Source organism: Nematolebias whitei, chromosome 8 (assembly GCF_014905685.2).
Source record: "Nematolebias whitei isolate Nwh7 chromosome 8, NemWhi1, whole genome shotgun sequence".
NCBI classification, from domain to species: domain Eukaryota; kingdom Metazoa; phylum Chordata; class Actinopteri; order Cyprinodontiformes; family Rivulidae; genus Nematolebias; species Nematolebias whitei.
In genome coordinates, this window is record NC_056505.1 from 27,603,723 (window position 1) to 27,624,142 (window position 20,420).

The 20,420-nt window shown below is 43.4% G+C and overlaps 1 protein-coding gene across 1 annotated transcript; it reads right to left on the bottom strand.

Moving 5' to 3' along the window:
- Positions 1-856: 856 nt before the first annotated feature.
- On the bottom strand, positions 857-16,082 carry mn1b (meningioma 1b). The gene is made up of 3 exons (XM_037681128.1): positions 15,225-16,082; positions 11,547-15,128; positions 857-2,204 (listed from the first exon to the last, which is right to left on the bottom strand). Exons 2-3 carry the CDS (start codon positions 15,058-15,060, stop codon positions 1,981-1,983), a joined length of 3,738 nt encoding a protein of 1,245 aa, XP_037537056.1. The 5' UTR covers positions 15,061-15,128; positions 15,225-16,082; the 3' UTR covers positions 857-1,980.
- Between the last annotated feature and the right edge of the window lie 4,338 nt (positions 16,083-20,420).

Here is a 20,420-nt window from a genome sequence, read left to right on the forward strand (position 1 = left end):
GGGATTATAACATTTTCCACTGAGGTGAATATGTGTCGAACAGAGCCTCGCCATTACTTCGGACGAGTAACAGCATCCTACTGAGACGCTGAAAGGGTGCGTTAAACGGAATCTCACCTGAGACATCTCCAGGTAAAGGAGCCGATTTCATCACCTAAGTGTACTGTAAGGAAAAGCTGAAGAAAGCCGGAGAGTGTCGATTCTGGTGAACACATTTCACCCCTCACACACCATCTTACTCCCTCTAAACTTCTTTCCATCTTTAAACTTTTCTATCAAGTAGAAATTCTTCCAGATATTTTAGAAATGTCTGTGTAAAATGCTCACCCACATTCATGTGGGTAAAAGATCATAGTTGTACAGTATTCATAAATGTCTGTGGTGAAGCAACGGAAAAATCATGGCCGTATGATTTTTCCTGATTGATTGCTTATGTTGTTATTTTCATAATTTGCCAAATTAATGTAAATGTTTGATGTTAAATTTTGATTCTGTAAATAAATGACCGCATTCATTTTGATGGGTCAAATATAAATGACATCTCACGTTTGCATTTCCTTAAATTCAATGCACGTTTTATTCAGTCCAGAAAAATGAGGAATCCGTGTTAAATGATGAATATATCTGAGCATCTGTTCATCTACACAGTCTACAGCTTCCCAGTCATCTCTGACTGGGAATATCATGCAGACGTCACTGATCCTGATGCACAAAGTTGATCAGAAAGCTGAACATTCCTCGAGTATAACTTCTTTGTGATGTGTTGTGCAGAGAATACCAAGAAATACTTTTGATCTTCACTTGGTCGTATTTCTGAAGATTTTGCAAAACTCATCAAAGGAGAAAAAAATCTGAATGACACCTTTAACATCATATTTATTGTTATTTAGTTACTCAATAAAACATATACAGATATATACAATATGCAGGAAAACAGACGACTGCACTTTACATATTAATAAAAAAAAGAAAACGATAACAAAAAAAATCTGTTTGTAAATTGCCGTCACAGTCCTCCATTTATTGTTCGAGAAGTTCAAAGTCAACAGAAGCTTTATTTAAAGGTTACAAGATTGCCTAACACACAGCAAATTTTCTCTTATTATACATGTGCAATACCAATAATCTTTTTTATTTTATTTTCCATTTCAAACAAACCCTTGATCACCATTTTTTTTTAAGTTCTCATTGGCTGAATTGTATACAAGTAGCTCACAAGATGGATAGCAGAAGAAAAAAAGCAAAAGACAATGAGGGAAAAAGTGTTCTAGCAGAACAGCTGAAAGCGAAATACAGGTTTCATCTCTGGGAGCAGAAATAATAATAATAAAAAAAGTTTAAAACTGTCTTTGACAAAAAGAAAAAGTGTGTTCACAAGGAAACTGCTGTTACATTCATGCATACTTTCTCCTCTGCTAGTCGTCTTCTGGGTCTGCTTCTTAGTGTTCTGGCAACTTTTGATAAACCTGCAGGCCCTGTCTCACTGTGGGCTGCAGAATACGAGCGTGTAGAAGCATTTTGGCCTGGAAATGGTGAAATTTCCTGGCTGCAAACTGGTAACTGAGGTAAGGGCAGACAGGCTAATTTAACAGAGTAAAAGCCATGAGGTTGCAGCACAACACACCCTGCTACAATAAAAGCCAATGAAAACTGACATCTTGTCTTTGCCTTTATGTTTCCTTTAACATTAATTTTTCTTCAACAAAGGAATTAAAAGAAAAAGAATGGATTTGAGGTTCTGAAAGGAAGAAAAAAAGACATTTGAGTCTGCTTTTAGGTGTGAGTGTATGGTGTAAGTACGTTCATGTTTGAGTGTAGATGCCCCTCGCCCTGAACAGGCAGGGGCTGCAGACATCAGTCTCATCAATAGATTCTCATCGTTTTCATTTATTCTTTTCGTCTCTGAGGTTGTCTTTCTGTTTTTCTAAATCTCCGTCCTTCTTTCTCCAGGCCCGTTTCTTTTTCTTTCCTTGTTTTTGATCAAGTCAGAGCTGCGACAAACGTCCCAAAACGATTCGAGATATCAGAATGGAGCGAGCGCCAAGAGGAGACGGGGCCCCCTCGGCCTTTACTGTCCCCCAACTCATCAGTGCAGTGGACGGACAGGCACTGCAGGTGGTTCCCGCCGCTGCTCCCACCTCCTCCACCTCCTCCTCCAGCTCCGGTGGTGGCAGCTCCAGCCTTACTCTGGGAGAGCTCTGAATCTGCAAACAAGCACAGAGGGGGGGAAAAGGGGAATTAGGACTTTTGCAAAAAAATAAAAAATAAATGAAAACAGAGAGAGAAGCAACTTTAAGCAGCTGGCATTCGCTGATACAGATGAATCATTTAAAATACACACATTTAATTAAACCAGTGTCATTTTCACATCCCACTCTAAATCTGCACTGTGAAATTAATTCAACACCCTTCCACCCTCCACCCCCCTGCCATCGATAAGACCCAAATAGGAGCCTGTAAGCAAAGCTTCCTCTCCTCACAGTCCACCTCCTCACTCACAGCCTGATATAAACATGTGAAACACACAACACACAAGCTAGCATGCAAATCTGCAACACCCCTGCACAACCTCCCATCTGTGAGTCAAGGGGCACGAAGAAAAGTGACCTTTGACCCTGCTTGGCCCAATTTACTGCTATAATGACTGTGACGCAGTATCGACCTCGTGTCAGCAAGGTGTGGAGTCCTCTATTAAAGGGTTGCAGAAAATCCATACTGAGGTTGATTATACATCATACGAAAACATATTTATATGAGCGCATGCTGACGCCTAACATGTATGCTTTATGTGTGAGAAGATTGACAAATGTGCTAACCTCTACCTACGAGTGTGTGGTCACAATTCATCACGTCTTTCTGTCAAGGTACAAACTGTGGCAAAAAAAAACAAAAAAAAAAACAAGATGAATAAATAAATAAATAAACAGAATATTGAAGTTTTAAAGAAAACACAAGACGTTGAAAAAGGGAGGAGAGACTAGACAAGATGTAGCGGTGCGGCGTTATAAGGCAACTGTAGCGATGCATCGTGCGCTTTGGGTTGTGCCTCCAAGCGAGCCCCGAGCCAGAGAGAAGATGCATGTGAAGATGTTAGAGATCCTTCGTTTACATCAGTCCGATTAATCCTCCATCTCCTCGGCACACAAAACGCACCAGTGCCTTGCTCCGTGTGGATGGTTGAAACAAATCAGATCAGCTGCGCAAAGACACAAAAGCTTTTTGAGGATCAGGGACGAGTTGGTGTCTGAACCCTGAGACAGGTGGGAAACAGCTCTGACAAGCTGAGTTACATGTGTCGGGGGGGTGGGGGGCTGTGATAGATGACAGTCTGGGCACGGAGGCCCAAGATCACAACACCAGTCAGGGTGTTGCTCACCTAAGAGAAAAGCTAACGTTCGTGCTTGTATCCTCCTCCTCCTCTGCTGTTTTTATCTTCCTCTGTCATTTCTCCTACAAAGCTCGTGGCAGCCGTCATACAGTTTGATTAAAATGCAACGAGAAGAAAAAAAGCTAAGCCAGGCTTGACTCGACCAAGACGTCAGGACAAGGAGGCAGATTTGCACGAACCGAGGCAGCATCTCCCCCCCCCAGCTAGTCTGGGCTGCGACCACTGGAATGGAAAAGTGAGGGGATTTGGTGAAAGGTCAGGTGGCCAAGCCTCCCCGTTGTTCTCCGTTTCATCCGCTCCTATCACCCTAGCTGTAAAATTCCCTCCATTTTCCTCCCCAGAACCTGGAGCCCGTTGAAAGCGGGGGCTGTCGGTGGCAGAGATGGGGATTTTAGAGCAGCGTTGGTGGCGGCTGTGACAAGATCTCACATTTGCCAGAGGGTACAGTCATACACCTCAGCATGGCTGATCTCCACCCCCTGCCAGTTTTGCCACCCCCACCCCCTCACACCCCCTCTTCCCAGAGCTGTGCCCCAAAGCACCCGCCGGCAGCTCATGCTAGCTGGGCACAGCAGGGTCCACACCGGCCTGAATAGGCAGCCAAGCGTTCCCCTGGCTCTGCTGACACACAGCAAACTGACAACACACACACGGCCAAAAACACACGCTCACACCAGCACTCAGCTGCTGCTCCACATGCACACACACAAACCTGCACACACGAACATACGTGTAGAAACACACACGCATAAAACACCAGGTAGACTCAGCTTCAAACAAAAAACAACGGCGTAAAATACACTGATGAAAACAAGCAAAACCTAAATATCAGAGATTATGCGCTTTTTACACACTCATATTTGTCTAAAAATAAACTCTGAAATTATGTTTGGATCCTGATTAATGTTGATTTGTTTTTACGCATCTATAAATGAAACAAAAAAAAGTAAATTATGTTTTTCTAGTTAGAATCTGCTGATTAGCTACAATGCATGTTTTTACAGCATTCAATACCACCGGTGAAACAAGCAAAGGTAAACAAATAAAATTAAAAAAAATCCTCATATTTTAAAGTATTCAAGAGAGTTTCAAGGAGTGCAATTTTTATAGAGACAAAAAAAAATTGTAGGATTTATCCATGACGGCAGATTTGTTCAAAAGTGGAAACGGCAGTGTGAAATTTCACAATTACTCAAGTCTCACTCTCACAATCACCATAACATTTTACAAGCAAGCCGATTTTTCTTTAAGTAATAAAATCTATCTGGTTATGGTTGTTCACTGACTGATGTAAATTTCACATCCATGGTAATATCTCTGTAATAGCCTATTCATTCGAAGGAAACAAGTGCTCAGCTTCCACCAGAGAGAGGGTAAACGCCTAATAAAAACGAGACGGGAGCAGAGCAGGCAGCTGCTCTGAGCCTCAGATATACCTTAATAACCTTAACCACATTCTAGCCACAAAAGATTACTAAAGACACGTGCTGAATAAATACTGAATCTGAAGGGATGGATTTTTATGGCCAAATCTCTCACTCAGAGTAGAGTTTATGTTTATTTGGTGTCTGCACACACACACACACACACTCACACACACTCTGAAGCCGTTTCACAGACACAGCCAGAAACGATTTACAGAGATGAGTAGAGCTTGAATGCCATGAAGGCAGGGAGCACGGCGCACAGCTCCACTTGTCTGGATGACACCAATGTGTCTGGGAGCTGACGGCCTGACACGGGTTTACATGTCAGACCGCACACACACCTCCAAACACACACACTCTGCACGCCCCAAGAAACACAGGGAGGTAAACAAAGGCTGCTTGGAGACTGTTTTTCTAACTAGCTCGGTATTAATTGTTATTAAATTTTAAAACTCCTTCTAAAAGCAGCAGCACAGTTATAATTTCAATCACCTTTGGGGCTGAATGTAAGAAAAGAAATTAGGCTACGTTTAAAAAGAGAAGAGAAAAATTCAGCGTGTTGGTGCGAGGTCCTGCCGTCACAATGATTTCCCAGGCCTCGGCGTCTCATACGGCGGGCCTGTGCCCTTTTCTATCCGGAGCCCTATACAGCCATGACGACACTTCACCTTTGACCTCAGGCTCCCGAGGGCACGACCCCGTCCTCTCCGAGCACAAACCAAACCAATCAGATGGCTTCGCTCCCTGACAAAAACACCCGAAGGCTTTCGCTCCTGTGACAGTGTGTGACATCAGGTCAGACTCCTCTCGCATCACAACTCCCGCTCTGCTCCTCCTGCGCGGGGCTCTGTCAGCACAAAACAGCCGCCACAAAGCAGGAGGAGAAATTCTGATTTTAAACCCCAAGTTTTTTTTAAAAAAGAAGATAACAGGCAGAATGCACCCACAGGATGTTTCCCTGAATGAAACGTTGTATTTTAAGATTCTCACTAAGGACACGCAGCTCCGTGTCAAAAATCACAGTTAGGTTAATTAAGACTGACACAAAAATTACTATTAAACTTTAAGAATGATCACAAGAGACACCAAGTGCATTGTCCTGGGTATCCACGCCTCGGGGAAGATGTTAGAGGGGGGGCATGTGAGGCTCCCCTGCATCCCCCACACTCCCAACTCAACCCAAGTGCCTTAGCATGACCTTTCCCTTAGAGCGGAGAGGATAACTGCAGGGAGTGGGGGGGACACATTTCTCAGGCAAGGGCACAGAGGTTATTTTGGTTTGAATTTCCTCTCTGTTCTCTGCCCTGCAACACGAAGTGGGGGGGAGAAAAGGAAAAAGAAAAACCTGCCCAGGCAGGCACTGCCCCCAGCATTTGTTACCTTCACTCCAGAAACACACTCATTCCCATCCCCTAAAACTCATAGCCTCACACACAAACACACACACACCTCCCCCTTCGGCCACAATAAGTGCTTCCAGACACAAATCAGAACATGGGAAGTGATTTAGTGCCTCCTACATAACTCACAGCCATGTCCAGGACCTGTCCAGCATGTCATCCAAGTCAGTGACATATTGATCTACGTCAGTGTCTCGGTGTTGTTTCTGCTCATGCCTGCGTGCTGTGTTCACAGTCTGCACCCGCTCGCAGAAGATCAACCACGCAGGAACATATGAAATGTTGTGGAGTTTTGAAAAACAAAATACACGATTGTATAAAAAAATCATGATCCGGGTAATTTTTGTATTGTGATTATAAAAGCACACGAATTAGTTTTAAATGTTAAGTAAAACGTATACAGGTATGTACTTAAAACTCCATCAAGCAGCATGAAAATGAAGGCAGATTTGATAAAAATGTATTATTTTCTCTTCTATAAAGGCAAATGGCGGCTGTTGCCCATTTACTTGTGAGCGAGACTGAAAAAACAGCTTCCCTCCGTCTCTCTTGCCTACGCTCGCGCTCCATCAGTCTCTGCTTCTGTCTCCCAGAAGAAACACCTCCAATGTCATAACTCATTTGTCAGTTCCTCAATACAAATTAAACTGCGCCTGACGACTACCTGTACGGCAAATAACATAACCGCTGCTGGCAGCACGACAACATCCACGCCTTGGAAAAACTGAAAACGCACACACACCTTTTTAAGAGCAGCTCGTCTGCTCTGGGATGCTGCTCAGGTGTGCAGTGCCACTTTATGATGGTTGTGGAGGTCACTGTGCATGACAGTGGACGGCTGGCTGCCACATGCATCTGCAGCCAAAGGCTTGGATCTCCTCCTGCACAAATTCAGCGCTCCATTTGCAGCTGCATCCAAGGAGAATATTTACCACATGCTGAGACAAGTTTCATTTTATTCCAGCACCCTTCCCCTGGGAAAAACAAAACACCGGATGAGCTACTATTTTGAAGAGTTGAAGATCCAGCAAAGCAAAAGGCTTGACACCTTCATCTTTTTTTCTCTTCCCCTCACTTGATCAGTCACAGGCGCTCTATTTTTTTTTAAATAGGCTTCCTTTGACTGTCACTTAATGCTCAATGTCGTGCCAAACAAAAAAAAAAAAAGCCAAAAAAACATGTAAACAAACGCACAAATGCTCCCAAACGCCGTCTTAAATTCCAGACACGTTAAGTGCAAGCCAGACGGCGTTTTTTCCCTTTTCAGTCCTGCACCGTTTAAAAGTCAAATAAATACTCTTAAATATTTTCAACACATTGGGATGAAATGTGCACGTTCCACGCAGCGAGACACCTGAGATCCAAGCCAGAAGCTGTGAGCCTGACAGAGTTGAAGTAAATCAAACTTTACGGTCGTCAGCTGACAAACCCAAGCTATCGAGCTGCAGTGCCAACAGTCCAACCCTTTGTCACATATGCACACACACCGACAAAGGTAACATTTTTCATATTTTAAATATATTTACGTTGTTCCTAAATAGGTTTTCGCCAAAGACGACAAAAATGTGTTGCAAGAACGATTTTTGTCTTGCATTTCTTTTGAATTTCTGTCAAACATAAAAGTCCACTTCCAGTTGTTGCTGCTGGCTAATTTACAACTTTAGGAAAACAATAAAACATGCGCTAATTGCTATGATTATCATAATGATAACTGCTGTGCAGGCGTATGGGTGAAACGGCTTGTTGTGATGGGTGTTGTTGCAGAAGTCAATATGAAACACCTTGTAATGACAGGTAAAGAACATAAACCGCCCCGGGCTGTTTTTACTACATTCATGCATGTGTCAATCACTCGCTTCTCTTTTTTTTTTTTTTAAGATAGAAAGGGAAACAGAAATTACTGGTGTGATTGGTGGGGTTGTTGTCGCGCTGAAATGTCAAAGCCGGGGTAGTCTCACAGGACTGCTCTCCACGGTGGAATATCAATACGGCTGCACGTGCGCTTTTGAGTAAAGTGTGATAAGATGTGAGCTCCTTCGTTTCAAAGCCGTCAACGTTGGAGCAACAGAGGTTTTAGTTATTATTAGAGCTGTTTTCAGGCCTGATCAGCTGGGTGCCAAAAGTGAAACTAGTCCACAAGGTCAGCTGTGAAGTGCTTTAACGGCACTGATGGAAAAAGAAAGAAAGGCACACAAACGTGTGACAACAAACGCAAGAAGAAGTAAAAATAAAACAAACTGAATCATTTCCCTCCGCTGCTATTGTCTGTTATCAAGGCTGAGCATGTGGTTCCAAATGAACAGTCAGCGCTAAGATACAAAATGAAAAAGGAAGAAAGTTAAAAAAAAAAAAGGTTGTTTTTGTTCGAGACAAATTGAGACGCCCATCATGACAAAGACAGGAGGCCGAATACACGATCCGAGGGATCACCGCCTCATGCATCAGCCTGAACAGGCACAAAGGGACCATAGAAGAAGTGAGCTGGGATGCACTTCCTGAAAGCTCAGCTGAACTTTTATCAGCTAGTTGTTGACACTTTAAACATTCAGAGGAAGTTATTGAACACTTGCAGCCTGTCTTATTTTTATCGCAGCGAGCAGCAAAGATGAGCAAACCCGTCAGTAAAATCATCCGTTGTTTCACGTCTTTTCAGTGAAGCTTGCAATAAAGCACCAGCCTATAGGAACCAAGATGACCTTTGACCCCTCCAGCTTGTTTTCAGTCTCACTGCTATCAACTCATCTGTGCACACTGCGGTATAGTTCTAACACTGAGCAAAAATTATTTATAAAAACAACACAATTGTTCACACAATTAAAAACATTTAATCGTAAGTTAAAAGCAAAGTTTACAGCAACGATTTAGGTGAAAAAGCCCAAAAAGTGATACAAAAAATTAATTAAGTTCTATTTTTCAGCTAAATGTTTGTGTAAATTAAATTTTCTTATATTCTAATATTAATAACCAGAAATACGTTTATGATTTACAAAAATCTAAAATACTCTGCACTCGTGGAAGAGCAAAACGGCCAAATATATACATTTTAGAAGTGTGTGCTCATCTAGCACTGTATTTATTCAACTTGCATAAAAAAATATATATATATATATATTTTATATATATATATATATATATATATATCTTTAACTTTAACCAGCAGAAATATTTATGTATATTACGCTGGCTGATGTTTCAGCGGATGATGAGGATGCTGATGACAAAATGTTACTTAAAATGACTAAAAGTGGCACTATAAAGTCATCTGTCTGAACAATTACACAAATTAATATTGCATTTATTAGAACGATCTCCCTCTTAACAAGTAATATTTTATTAAGGCTAATAGGCTAAAGAGCGGTCCTGATTTATTTGAAATTAGTGTCACTGCATTTCCCCGCCTGTGGCAGATTTTTGTTTACAAGATTGACGACTTGCAGCTCGACTGAGTGGTCGAAGAGAACATTTTTTTGCGGTGAGAAAAAGTCTTTGGGATGTTATCTTTGGGAGCTTACACTGTGGGCTATGACTTATCTAAAATTATTATGTTATTTTGCTCCCCCTCCGTGTAGCCTACGCATCAGATTCAATCTCCAAAAGCCCCCCCTCCCCTTCAAAACACAGCTCAGGCTCCTTTTTTTTTTCTTTCTTCATCTTTGCTGTCTGAGGCACTCAAATGAGAAACTGTCAGGAGCTGTGATTTGTGCTAACTAGCTATCGATCGCTTCAGTGCTGCATGCCTGGAGTCCATGCAGGGAGGGCTGGGAGAGGAGGAGGAGAAGGAGGAGGAGGAGGAGAGGAGAGATGAGGAAAAATCAAGACTCACTACAGTTTTTTTTTTTTTTTTTGAATGCTAGTGGAGTTTTCTTATTTTAATTTCTAATGTAAAAGATGCAAAATACAGCAGAGTCAACGTGGCTAACTTCTAATTATGGAATTTAAAACTGAAAATCAAATTAAATATTATGAAAGCCATTATCTTTAAATATCCAGCTTTTGATCCCTTTAGTGGAAAACTAATAATGATTGTTTGCATTGCTCCTTTATAACTGAACAGTGCTAGATGAGCACACACTGAACGGTGAGCTACATGGATCACTGGGTGTAATAGGAGAACCCGACACCCTCTCTCTGCACGTTTCACACTAACGACGTGCACGGACGCGATGCGCGCTCCCGACATTGCTCAGAACAAAGAGGCGCAGGAGGAGCGAGATGCACAAATACTCACCATCTACATATCCACACGCTGCTAACATTAAAGAATATGTTAAATTATATAATTAGAATACGGGAAATTATTATTATCATTATCATTATATTATAATAATAAAAATTATTATTATTATTATTGCTGCCATTAACGTGTTGCAAATTAAATAAAATTATCCAAACACTTGCCTCTACAATTTACAATTAATATCTGTTCTAAGGAAAAACCTGCTTCTGTGCCTTTCAATTTTTTTATATTTAGAAATTATGTAAATCTCTTTAAAATAATCTTAAAAGTAATATTAAAAATAAGATGCATTAAAAAATATCTGAATGAGTTGCTTTGACGTCAAACAATTATTTAACAAATGAAATCAAACCTATTGAACCACTGGACATCAGAATAGATCAGAATAAATATTTGTGTCCGTTTACCAATTCTAAAAGAAGTGCATGGCAGTAATTTCCCCACAATCAGTAATCCAAGATATCCTGTCAGGGAGATTTAAAAATCAATCCATTCTGACCAGCTCGGCATTATCTCATGATAATGACAAAAACAAACACGTAATAAGAAGGAGAGGGGAACCCTGCTGTGCACACGCATCTCCTCACAAAGCTATTAATCTTCTCAATGTAGTTGTTCACCCTGAAAACTGAGATAAAGAGCCACAGGAAATGTTTACTTTTCTTCAGCTTTTTTTTTTTTAATGTTTTTTTCCCTGTAAACTCAAAAAAAATAATTCAAATGCAATTCATGTCATTAAAATTGCACTTTTTCTTACTACCTTAAATTTACAAAGTAAAAATCCACATATTTCTTTATAAAATCTTAAATTGTGCACACACCATTTTTGATCGTTTTAAAGTTAGAAGTGACAAAGAAACTAAGAGATGGTCCCTGCTTCCACAATATGAACAAATGTTTCTATCTGACAACTTTCACCTGCACATTCTATATTTTAACATACTTTTACTTCAATTCAGATCAAATAAGCTGCATTTTTGTGAATCTAAATGTTCTAACTTTGGGAGAAACATTGATGGAAACTTAGTTGCATGTGAAAAATGGAGAAAATGAAAAGTAAAAAAAAAAAAAAAAAAGAGTGAGATGCCATTTACCTTCCTTATTGTTGTTTTGGCTTTTATTTTTTTCCCAGGGTCCCATGGCCTTGTCATCCTCTGACCCATCCATCATGGCCTTGTCACCGGGCACGTACCAGGTGGCGTGCTGCTCTGCCATGAGGGCGTCAAGGTCAATAGTGCCCATTGAGCCCTTCCCAGCATCCGGGCTGCAGCTTGCCAGCTCATTGTCTCCGTTCTGCGAGGGACAATCGCCGCTCTTTTTGCCATTCTTCATGGCCAGGGGCTGGTCTTCTGAGATACTGAACTGCTGCCGCTGTAGCTGGATCTGGGCCTGAAGAATCTCTAAAGGGTGGATTTCTTCCTGGCCTGAGGTGCTGGATGGAGTGCGTACCTGCTCCACCCCAGGAGTGCCCGGGTGGCTCACCCCACTGGCCCCGGTGCCCACACCAGCATTCAGTCCATAGCTGTCTGGTGTCGAGGTAGTATGATTGTTAATGCCCATGCCAAGGGGCTTTTGTCCATTAATTAAACCATGATCACTCCTCTGCATTTTAGGTGAACCTGTGATCATGGGGCTGCGATTGGGCTTAGTGGCAGAGGCCCCCCCTGCATCTGAGCTGGATGACACCTCATCCTCGTTGCCGTAGTGAGTGCTGACATCGTCAGGAAAGTCCACTCTTGGTGAGCTGCTGTCAGACTTGGCAGCAACACTTTGAATGCCACTGTCTAAAGAAGACATAAGGTCAGCCTGGTCCCCCAACATTAGGTCTCCTCCTTTTCCCCAAGAGGGTGACTGGAGGTGCTTCTCATGGGGCGTGCCCCCACCCCTCTCCCCAATGCCAGCAGTGGGGGTCTGCTGGCCTGGACTTACAACAGGGTTACCATTATCAGAGGAAAAAAAAATTCCAGGGCTTACATGTCCACTGTCTCTTTTTCTCCTCCCTCTCCCTCTCCCACTCCCTGTTGTTGCCTTCCCCTCACTGCACGGGGTAGCGTCCATGTTGTAGTTTGGGGAGAGGGCACTGGCTTCCCCCTGCACCGTCTGGCTTTGACTTACAGGTTTAGAGTTGCTATTCCCGGTGCCAGGCATCTGGTTGTTCTGGGAAGAGCTGCTCTGAAAATACTCAGGACCAGCACCACCAGTCCCATTAGATGTGCTGCTATTAATGTCCTGTTCTGTCTGACTTAGTTTGCGCTTGCCCTCATTTTGGTTCTTCTTGTTGAATGTTACATTAAGGTTTGGGGCCCCTAGGCTTGCAATCATGTTCTGGCAGGCTGTGGACAGAGCTGCTAGACAGCTCTGGCCGAAAACACTGTCTTTAGAGCTGGTTTTGTTGAAGTTCCCAAGAGAAAGAGCTCCAAGCTTACTAACAGACGACCGCTGGCCTGAGGGGAACTCAGACTGAGGAGGGTAGCTCCCTGGTGAGGTGTTCACCCCCTGGGAAGCATTGTGTGCTGGCCCCTGGCGGTTAGCCCCCCCATATGAAAATGCTGGCTGTGCTCCCATTGGAGGTGCAGGAAAGTCAGATGGCCTCCTTTCTGCTGGTGCATTTGGGTGTCCCGCTCCTGCTCCTGGAGACTGCATTTGTGAGAGGTTGCCCATGTTGCCACTGAACTGTGAGTGCATGCCTGGAGAATGAAGGGTCTGCACATGTCCATCTCCTGCTATTCTCATGGGATCCTGCATGCCAATGCCTTGCCTAAACACCATCCCAGCCCCATTCTGCTGAAGCCCTATATCGTTAGGCCCAGGTTCATTACCTGCTCCACCCAAACGCCGTGACATCATCTCTCCTGGTGGGTGGGACCCCTGAAACCAGGAGTTCTCCTGAGGTACATGAGGATTTTGTCCATCAATGTTGGGCATCCTGCCACCATTTTCCCTGTCAAAGTTTGGCTGAGGCATGTTCCCAACTGGACCTCCATGAGTCATTGGGCCAGGAGGTACATCACCATGGTGACCCAACTGCTGGAGACTGGGCTGTCTCATCCTCTGCTGCTGGTTGCGAGAGGCCATCTGTTTAATCATCATGGCTGCATTCTGGCGCTGCTGCAGAGACTGTGGCTCGGGCCCTGGATGCTGCAGGGGACCTGGTGCAAAACCTTCATTCACAGGTGGGGTGAATTCTCCAGGGAGACCAGAGTAAGCAGAGGGAGAGAGGTGGTTATCCATGCTGCCACACCAGCCATCGCCGCTGTGTGAGTTAGGAAAATCAAACCGAGGCCTTTTTGCCATGTTCATGTATGGAGAGTCAAAGTGTTGCAGTCTCTGATTTGGGGGCTGCTGGGAGGGAGGAGGAGCTGGCTGTTGCATATTAAACATGGGGTCCCCATAGGGGTGCAAACCCCTATTTTCCAGTCTGTGAATGGGATATTCAAACTGGTTGTGTTGGCCAGGAATCATGACCCCTCCATCTAGAATGTTGGGGTTAGTGTTGCTGGGCTCAGCCTGAGGGGGTCGGGGTAGGCCAGGGGGGCACGAGTTCTGTCTGGCTATCAAACCAGCCTGTTGTTGCTGCGGCATGAGAGGATGTCTTGTATTGACCCCCGGCTCCATTCCCACGGGCACCTTCCGGCCATTTCCAAAACGCTCAAAAAACACTCCATGTTGTGGCTGCTGAGGCTGTGGCGGCTGGTGTGACTTAGAAATGACCGGCATACCCGGTGTCCGTGGCATGCCAGGGTTCCCTGGGAAACTTCCACTGGGTACAGGCCTTCCGGGCCCAAAGTGTGGTATTTGGGATTCTGAATCTGATGGGGAAAATACTGGTACATCAAAATGTCCTGATGGAGGCTCACTTGGGAAGTTATACTCTAATCCCTCCACAGCTCCTTGGTTGGGCATCCGTCGAGGCTCCAGACCATGAGACTCAGATGAGGTGGAAGAGGAAGATGGAAGACCATGGAACGATGCTGCTCTGTTGGGTGACTGGTCCAGGGGCAGACATGGAGCAGGGACAGCATGGTTGCCACTGGGAGGCCCATGATGTTGAAAGTCTGGTATGTTACTCTGCCGCTGCTGCTGCTGTTGCTGTGGAAAACCATCTCCTGCTTGTCCCTCTGCAAGAGGATCAAATCCTTCTCCAAAACCCTGCTGAGGTCCCATGCCATTGTTGTTGTAGCCCATTAGCCTGCCACCATGCAGGCATGATGACCCTGACTCTGGGGCTCCAAAGTTCCCACTGAAATGAGGGTGATGTTGGTGGGGGTGAGGTTGATGGCCATGTTGATGAGGTTGCTGGTTGTTAAAAAATCCATGCATCGGTCCTTGCTGTTGCTGCTGAAGTCCACCACCTCCATGCATTTCTGGGTGTCCCCGCGGGTGAAAGTTCCCATAAGGCTCCCCGTTCATGTTCATATTGAGCCCGAGCATTTGTGACTCGTTCATGGGGCCCATGCCAGGGTCCACGGCTCCGGGCGGGCCTCCAGCATGAAAACTTGGGCTTTTATAATGGGAGCCCATGTTAAGTCTCTGATGGTTTATGTTTCTCTCTGACTGGCCAGGGTTTCTGCTATTAATTTGAGAACCAAACTGCTCCAGCCCAAACATACTCCCCTGCAATCAATCCCACATGACGGCCAGTTTGCCAGACATCCGCACACTGTGTATTTTTCCGTCTGTCCACAAAAGAAGGAAAATAAAAATAAATGATACACAGCAAACAGTGTTTATAGTGATTATTTTGATATGTTAACTTTAAACATAAAACTCACCAAATAAGTTCTTATGTCTTGAAATCATTAGAGAGGTTTTGTTTTAACTTCTCCAAGGACGCGCAGCTTAGTGCGGACAGACTGTGTCCAAATACGCACGCAGACTGTGCGTCTGTTTCTGCATGAATGCGTTAAGCAGCTCTTCTGTTTTTTGTTTTTGTTTTTAATTGAAAAAAAAAACGCTTGGGTACAAACTTGCCTTTAAAACGATTTATGATATTCTAAAAAAAAATGTTTACGCGCAAAGCAAAAATGAAAAGCTGGCTAAACTGAAAAAAGAATGCAAAAAGATTCAAAAAGATCAGCTGGAAGCTAAAACAATTAATGTCATCTAATTTATTACTCCAGCTCGACATTAAATGTCCCAAAAAGACTTTTTATATACGGTCCCATGCTGGAAATAATAATAATAATAAAAAAAAGTCAATTTGGATCAAACTGCCTGTGGGTTGAATAAATAGCTACTGATGTCCTTTAAATTCTTGAAATGGGAAGCTGAGCAGACTTCAAACCAAGAGACCAGCGCGCTGGATTAGTCCACACACACAAAAAAAGCACCAGCTCTGAAATCCAGGCACCGGCAGAACCGAGCCTTGAGTTTCTGAGGAGCAGCGCGCGGTGCGCACTGACTACCCGCGCTCCACACGCACCGCGCGGCTTGACAGCATCCTTCCTCCACCCCGCCGCTCCGTGCTCTCCTTTACTTCTCTTTTTCTTTAACTCCTTTCCGTGCGCTCCGCTCCTGACGCGTGCGTCCTCCTTTCTCACCGCTGCTGGTCTGAGCGCGCACAGATCCACTCTCGCACTCCGCTCTGCCGCTTGGCGCTGTGTGAGATCAACGCCTCCGGAGGAGCAGCCAGCAACAAGTTTTGCATTTCTGCAGCCACTTCCATGCAGGAGGCCTCAGCCAATCACAGAGCCCCGTGGAAGCTTCGGGGGCGGGACGAGCGCAGTTAAGGTGGTCCGCGAGTCTATGAGATTATAAACTCCTGTGCGCGCGGAGGAGAGATTTATACCTGTCAGAGCTTTCACTTGAAAAGTGATGTTCTGAAGCACATTTGAACTAGATGTAGACTAATTTCTGAGATAAAAGAACACATTGTATCTAGTAATAGACAGTGTTCTGCAAAGTTGGGGTCAGGGCGTGCGTCGAGGAACATCAAATCATGACATCATGAAGAAATCTATTAAAATATTATCATCTTTTAAATGATTGCCAGCAGTATATTTAGCCTTAACTGTTTTAAAGGTTAAAAAAGGGGGGCCATAAAAAATAATGCATTGATCATGAGGCTATTTGTTAAATGAGTTATGAGCAGAATGAGTTTAAGTTGGGGGGGGGGGGGGTCACCTGCAACTTCTATTTTGTGGGTGAAAGCGGAAGTTTGGGAACCTCTGATCCTCTAACTTCTTTTATAACTGACTCTTACCTGTTTCATCTTCACTCAGCATGTTTCCAGAGAAGAAAAAGAAGTTAATAATAAGATAGACACACAAACAGTATGCAACAGTAACTGCAGTATGTATGTATATATATATATATATATATATATATATATATATATATATATATATAATTCTTTGGCTTAAACTGAAGCAGCACATTTGAATTTTTAAATCTTAGAAATAAGATAAAGAGTCATAGCCTGTCATCTTAATCAGAACTCTTAAAAGCAGTTTGAGCAGATCGGATTTCTAAAAGATAAACCAAGACATGTGGCTCAGTCAGAAAAGAAGAGCTGATGAAGGCAACCCCCCACCATCCCCAAGACTTTTATGCGCCAATCAAAACCCCTCCAGTCTGCTCTGTTAAACGAAGTCCCAGCGGAGGGAAGGAAGAAGAAGAAAATCCTCCTTAAAAGACCAGAAGTAAGTCATGGATGATACTTGGGTTTCAATAATCAATAGTATTCTGTTACTATTATAATAAAGGCCCTTCACACGACCAGATGAGGAGAAGTTATTTCAGGGGTTAATTAGGTGTGGGCATGAAATGGCAGAGGTTATCTGTGGAAGGTTAAGTGGTTCCCAATCCTAAAGATAAGACATGAAATATATGAAAAGAACAAGGTGCAGTAAAGTTAAACGCAGCTAGAGTTTTTTATTCTTCCATGTTTCTTTATTTCCCACAAACAACTTTCTTTAATTCATCTGAGTTTCTGAGCTCTCCTTAACTTTGTTCTTCCTTGTGTTTTTTTTCCCCCACTTATTTTTATTTATTCATTTAGTTTTGATTATGAGCTGCCTAACAACATTAACTAGTAATGCTACTAATTACAGCATTTAAAAAAAATTGAACATTAAAAAATGTTTCCCTTGAATTTATGAGCGCATTGAATCCTGGCAACGAAGAGAACTCCGATTATTAGAAATAAAGAAAAACATATTTTATTGCTGGGAACAAAAACATCAGCTACTTTCATTGATCTCTTTGAATATCTACTTTGAGAAGAGGAGAAAACCATCTCATCCTTTCCCTGCTCTGTGAAGAACAGGAGGAGGAGGATTCTGTGACAACCAGCACTGTGCCCCTTTTAGAGAGGGGGGGGGGGGATAAGAAGAGCTTTTACCAAACGGACACAGTGCCCCCTAGCGGCTGTCTTCACTGCCAGTCCCTGCTGAAGCTTTGAGAATACAACTGTACACAAGAGGTCTGGATCACAACTAAAAGCTCAATAATATTTTAAAATAATGTAAAATCTTAAAAAAACAAAAAACAAAGTGGCAGCAGAAAAAATAAGCCAAATACAAATTTGAGTAATTTAATATAACCGAAACATAAACCACAGCATTATATTGTTTTTTAGCTGTTCTGGGTCAGATTTGGTGTTGCAATCTCCAAATCTGTACACTTGTTGACCATCACATTACAGATGATCCACAGCACAAATGATGCTCGTTTTAACCTTAAAAACAACTATGTGTGGTGCAAACAGATGTTTATCTCCCTCCCCCCAGAAGCACACCATGTGTCCAGCCCTGCATCCAGAGACTGTGGGCCGAGGATGAGCCAGAATTGTCCCATCGGGACAAGACACAGAAATGCACTTCTTCCACGTGAGAGGACAGAAGCTCTGCGAGTGAGGAGGCGGGGCGGCTTGTGTTGTGGAAGAGATGGAGTAAAGTGGAGAAGAGGAAACATGTCAAGTTGCTTCGAATGCGCTAAAGGCTGTTGTGCTTGTGCACACTGAAACAGAGCCACACGGTCCAGTATCACTTGTCTGATGGAGCACCTGGAAAATATCTAAGTTTTTGGTTTTTTTTGCTTGGGCATCATTAAAATGGACGCATATCACAAGAATTCCCATTTAATCTCAGTTACTGGTAACAAAGGTTATCTATATTTAAAAAATAAAGCTCTATTAACCACAGTAAAAGCACGCAACGTGCAGCTCAACAGGATGAAAAAGAAGTCATGATATTGCTCTACTTAGCTGTAATTCTAATCCTGCAGTGAGCTTCCTGCTAGCTGCTGTCTTCTCCAATATAGAACCAGTATGACAAACCCGCAGTATGGTGTCTTCCCTTCAGTCTCCAGTGATGATAAATGCAGCTCACAGTGGCTGCAGCTGAGGAGACTTCATGACAATGGACAATCTGCGAGCTTTCCAGCACTGTCACATTACCAGCCTTCTCTGGAGTGATTTAGCACTCGGATTGTCTTAATATTTTACTCAACAGGACAAAGTAGCAGAAGTGGGCTCCTTCTTTTACCCTTAATTCACATCGTTAGGCTTTGCCTCAGCTAGACATATATTATAGTGGGGGGTTGCCCAAAGAGACAGTTCCTTTCCTTGTTCAGGGGGTGGGGGAGTGGGGGGGTACAGCATCATGGCAGAGTTGAGGAGAGCCTCGGTGTGTCCTGTATAGACCTGTCAATCATCTGAGCCATCACAACTCCCCGGGTCAGGGCAGGTTAAGCAGCATCTGTCATCCAGAGAAGCACTATTGTATTTAGGAGGAGGGGATGCAACAGAACCTCTCTCTCTCTCTCACACACACACACGCACACACGCACGCACACACACGCACGCACGCACGCGCGCACGCACACACACACACACACACACACACACACACACACACACGCAACAGGAAAGATTCAGGAGAATCTCTGGAGCTAAATTTGACACGAGCCCGGAGGATGAGGAAACGCTGGTGACATCAGTGCCAACCCTGACAGAACAGAAATAACTCCCCCATCTAAGAAGACCTGCAGCCCCTCGTGCAAATGTGGCACCGGAGGACAGGGCCATATACATACACTCATCCAAATATATACACATATATCAAACACATGCATGCACACACATGCACGGTGGTGCTTGAAAGTTTGTTAAGTCTTTTTAATTTTCTATGTTTCTGCATAAATCTGACCTAAAACATCATCAGATTTTCACACAAGTCCTAAAAGGAGATAAAGAGAACCCAGTTAAACAAATGAAACAAAAATATTATACTTGGTCATTTATTTAATGAGGAAAATAATCCAATATGACATATTTGTGTCAAAAGTATGTGAAACTTTGTTATTAGTATGTGGTGTGAGATGCAGCAAAACAGGCCCAAACCATGAAACTACCACCACCATGTTTCACAGATGGGATAACATTCTTAAACAGGAATTCAGAGTTTTCCTTTCTCCAAACATAACACTTTTAATTTAAACCAAAAAAGTTCTATTTTGGTCTCGTCCGTCCACAAAACATTCTTCCAACAGTTTTCTGGTTTGTCCACGTGATCTTTAACAAACTGCAACGAGCAGCGATGTTCTTCTTGGAGAGCAGCGTCTTCCTCCCTCAAACCTACCATGCACACCATTGTTGTTCAGTGTTCTCCTGATGGTGGACTCATGAACATCAACATCAGTCAATGTGAGAGAGATCTTCAGTTGCTTAGAAGTTACTGTGCGCCGACTATTCCACGCCTTGTTCTTGTAGTGATCTTTGTTGGTCGACCACTCCTGGGGAGGGTAAGTCTTGAATTACCTCCATTTCTATACAATCTGTCTGACTGTGGATTGGTGGAGTCCAAACTCTTTAGTCACTTTTTCTCATGTTTTCAGAAATCTCCTTTGTTCGTGCCATGATCCACTTCCACAGACATGTTGTGAGGAGCACTTTGATAGATCCCTGTTCTTTAAATCAAACAGGGTGCCCACTCACACCTGATCATCATCCCATTGATTGAAAACAC

Excerpts from the sequence above, each read along its gene's own strand:
- mn1b (XM_037681128.1), bottom strand. The coding sequence starts at position 15,060 with ATGTTTGGGCTGGAGCAGTTTGGTTCTCAAATTAATAGCAGAAACCCT. Across the intron at positions 2,205-11,546 it reads CCAAAACAACAATAAGGAAG|ATTCAGAGCTCTCCCAGAGT; the intron begins GTAAATGGCATC and ends GCTTGTTTGCAG.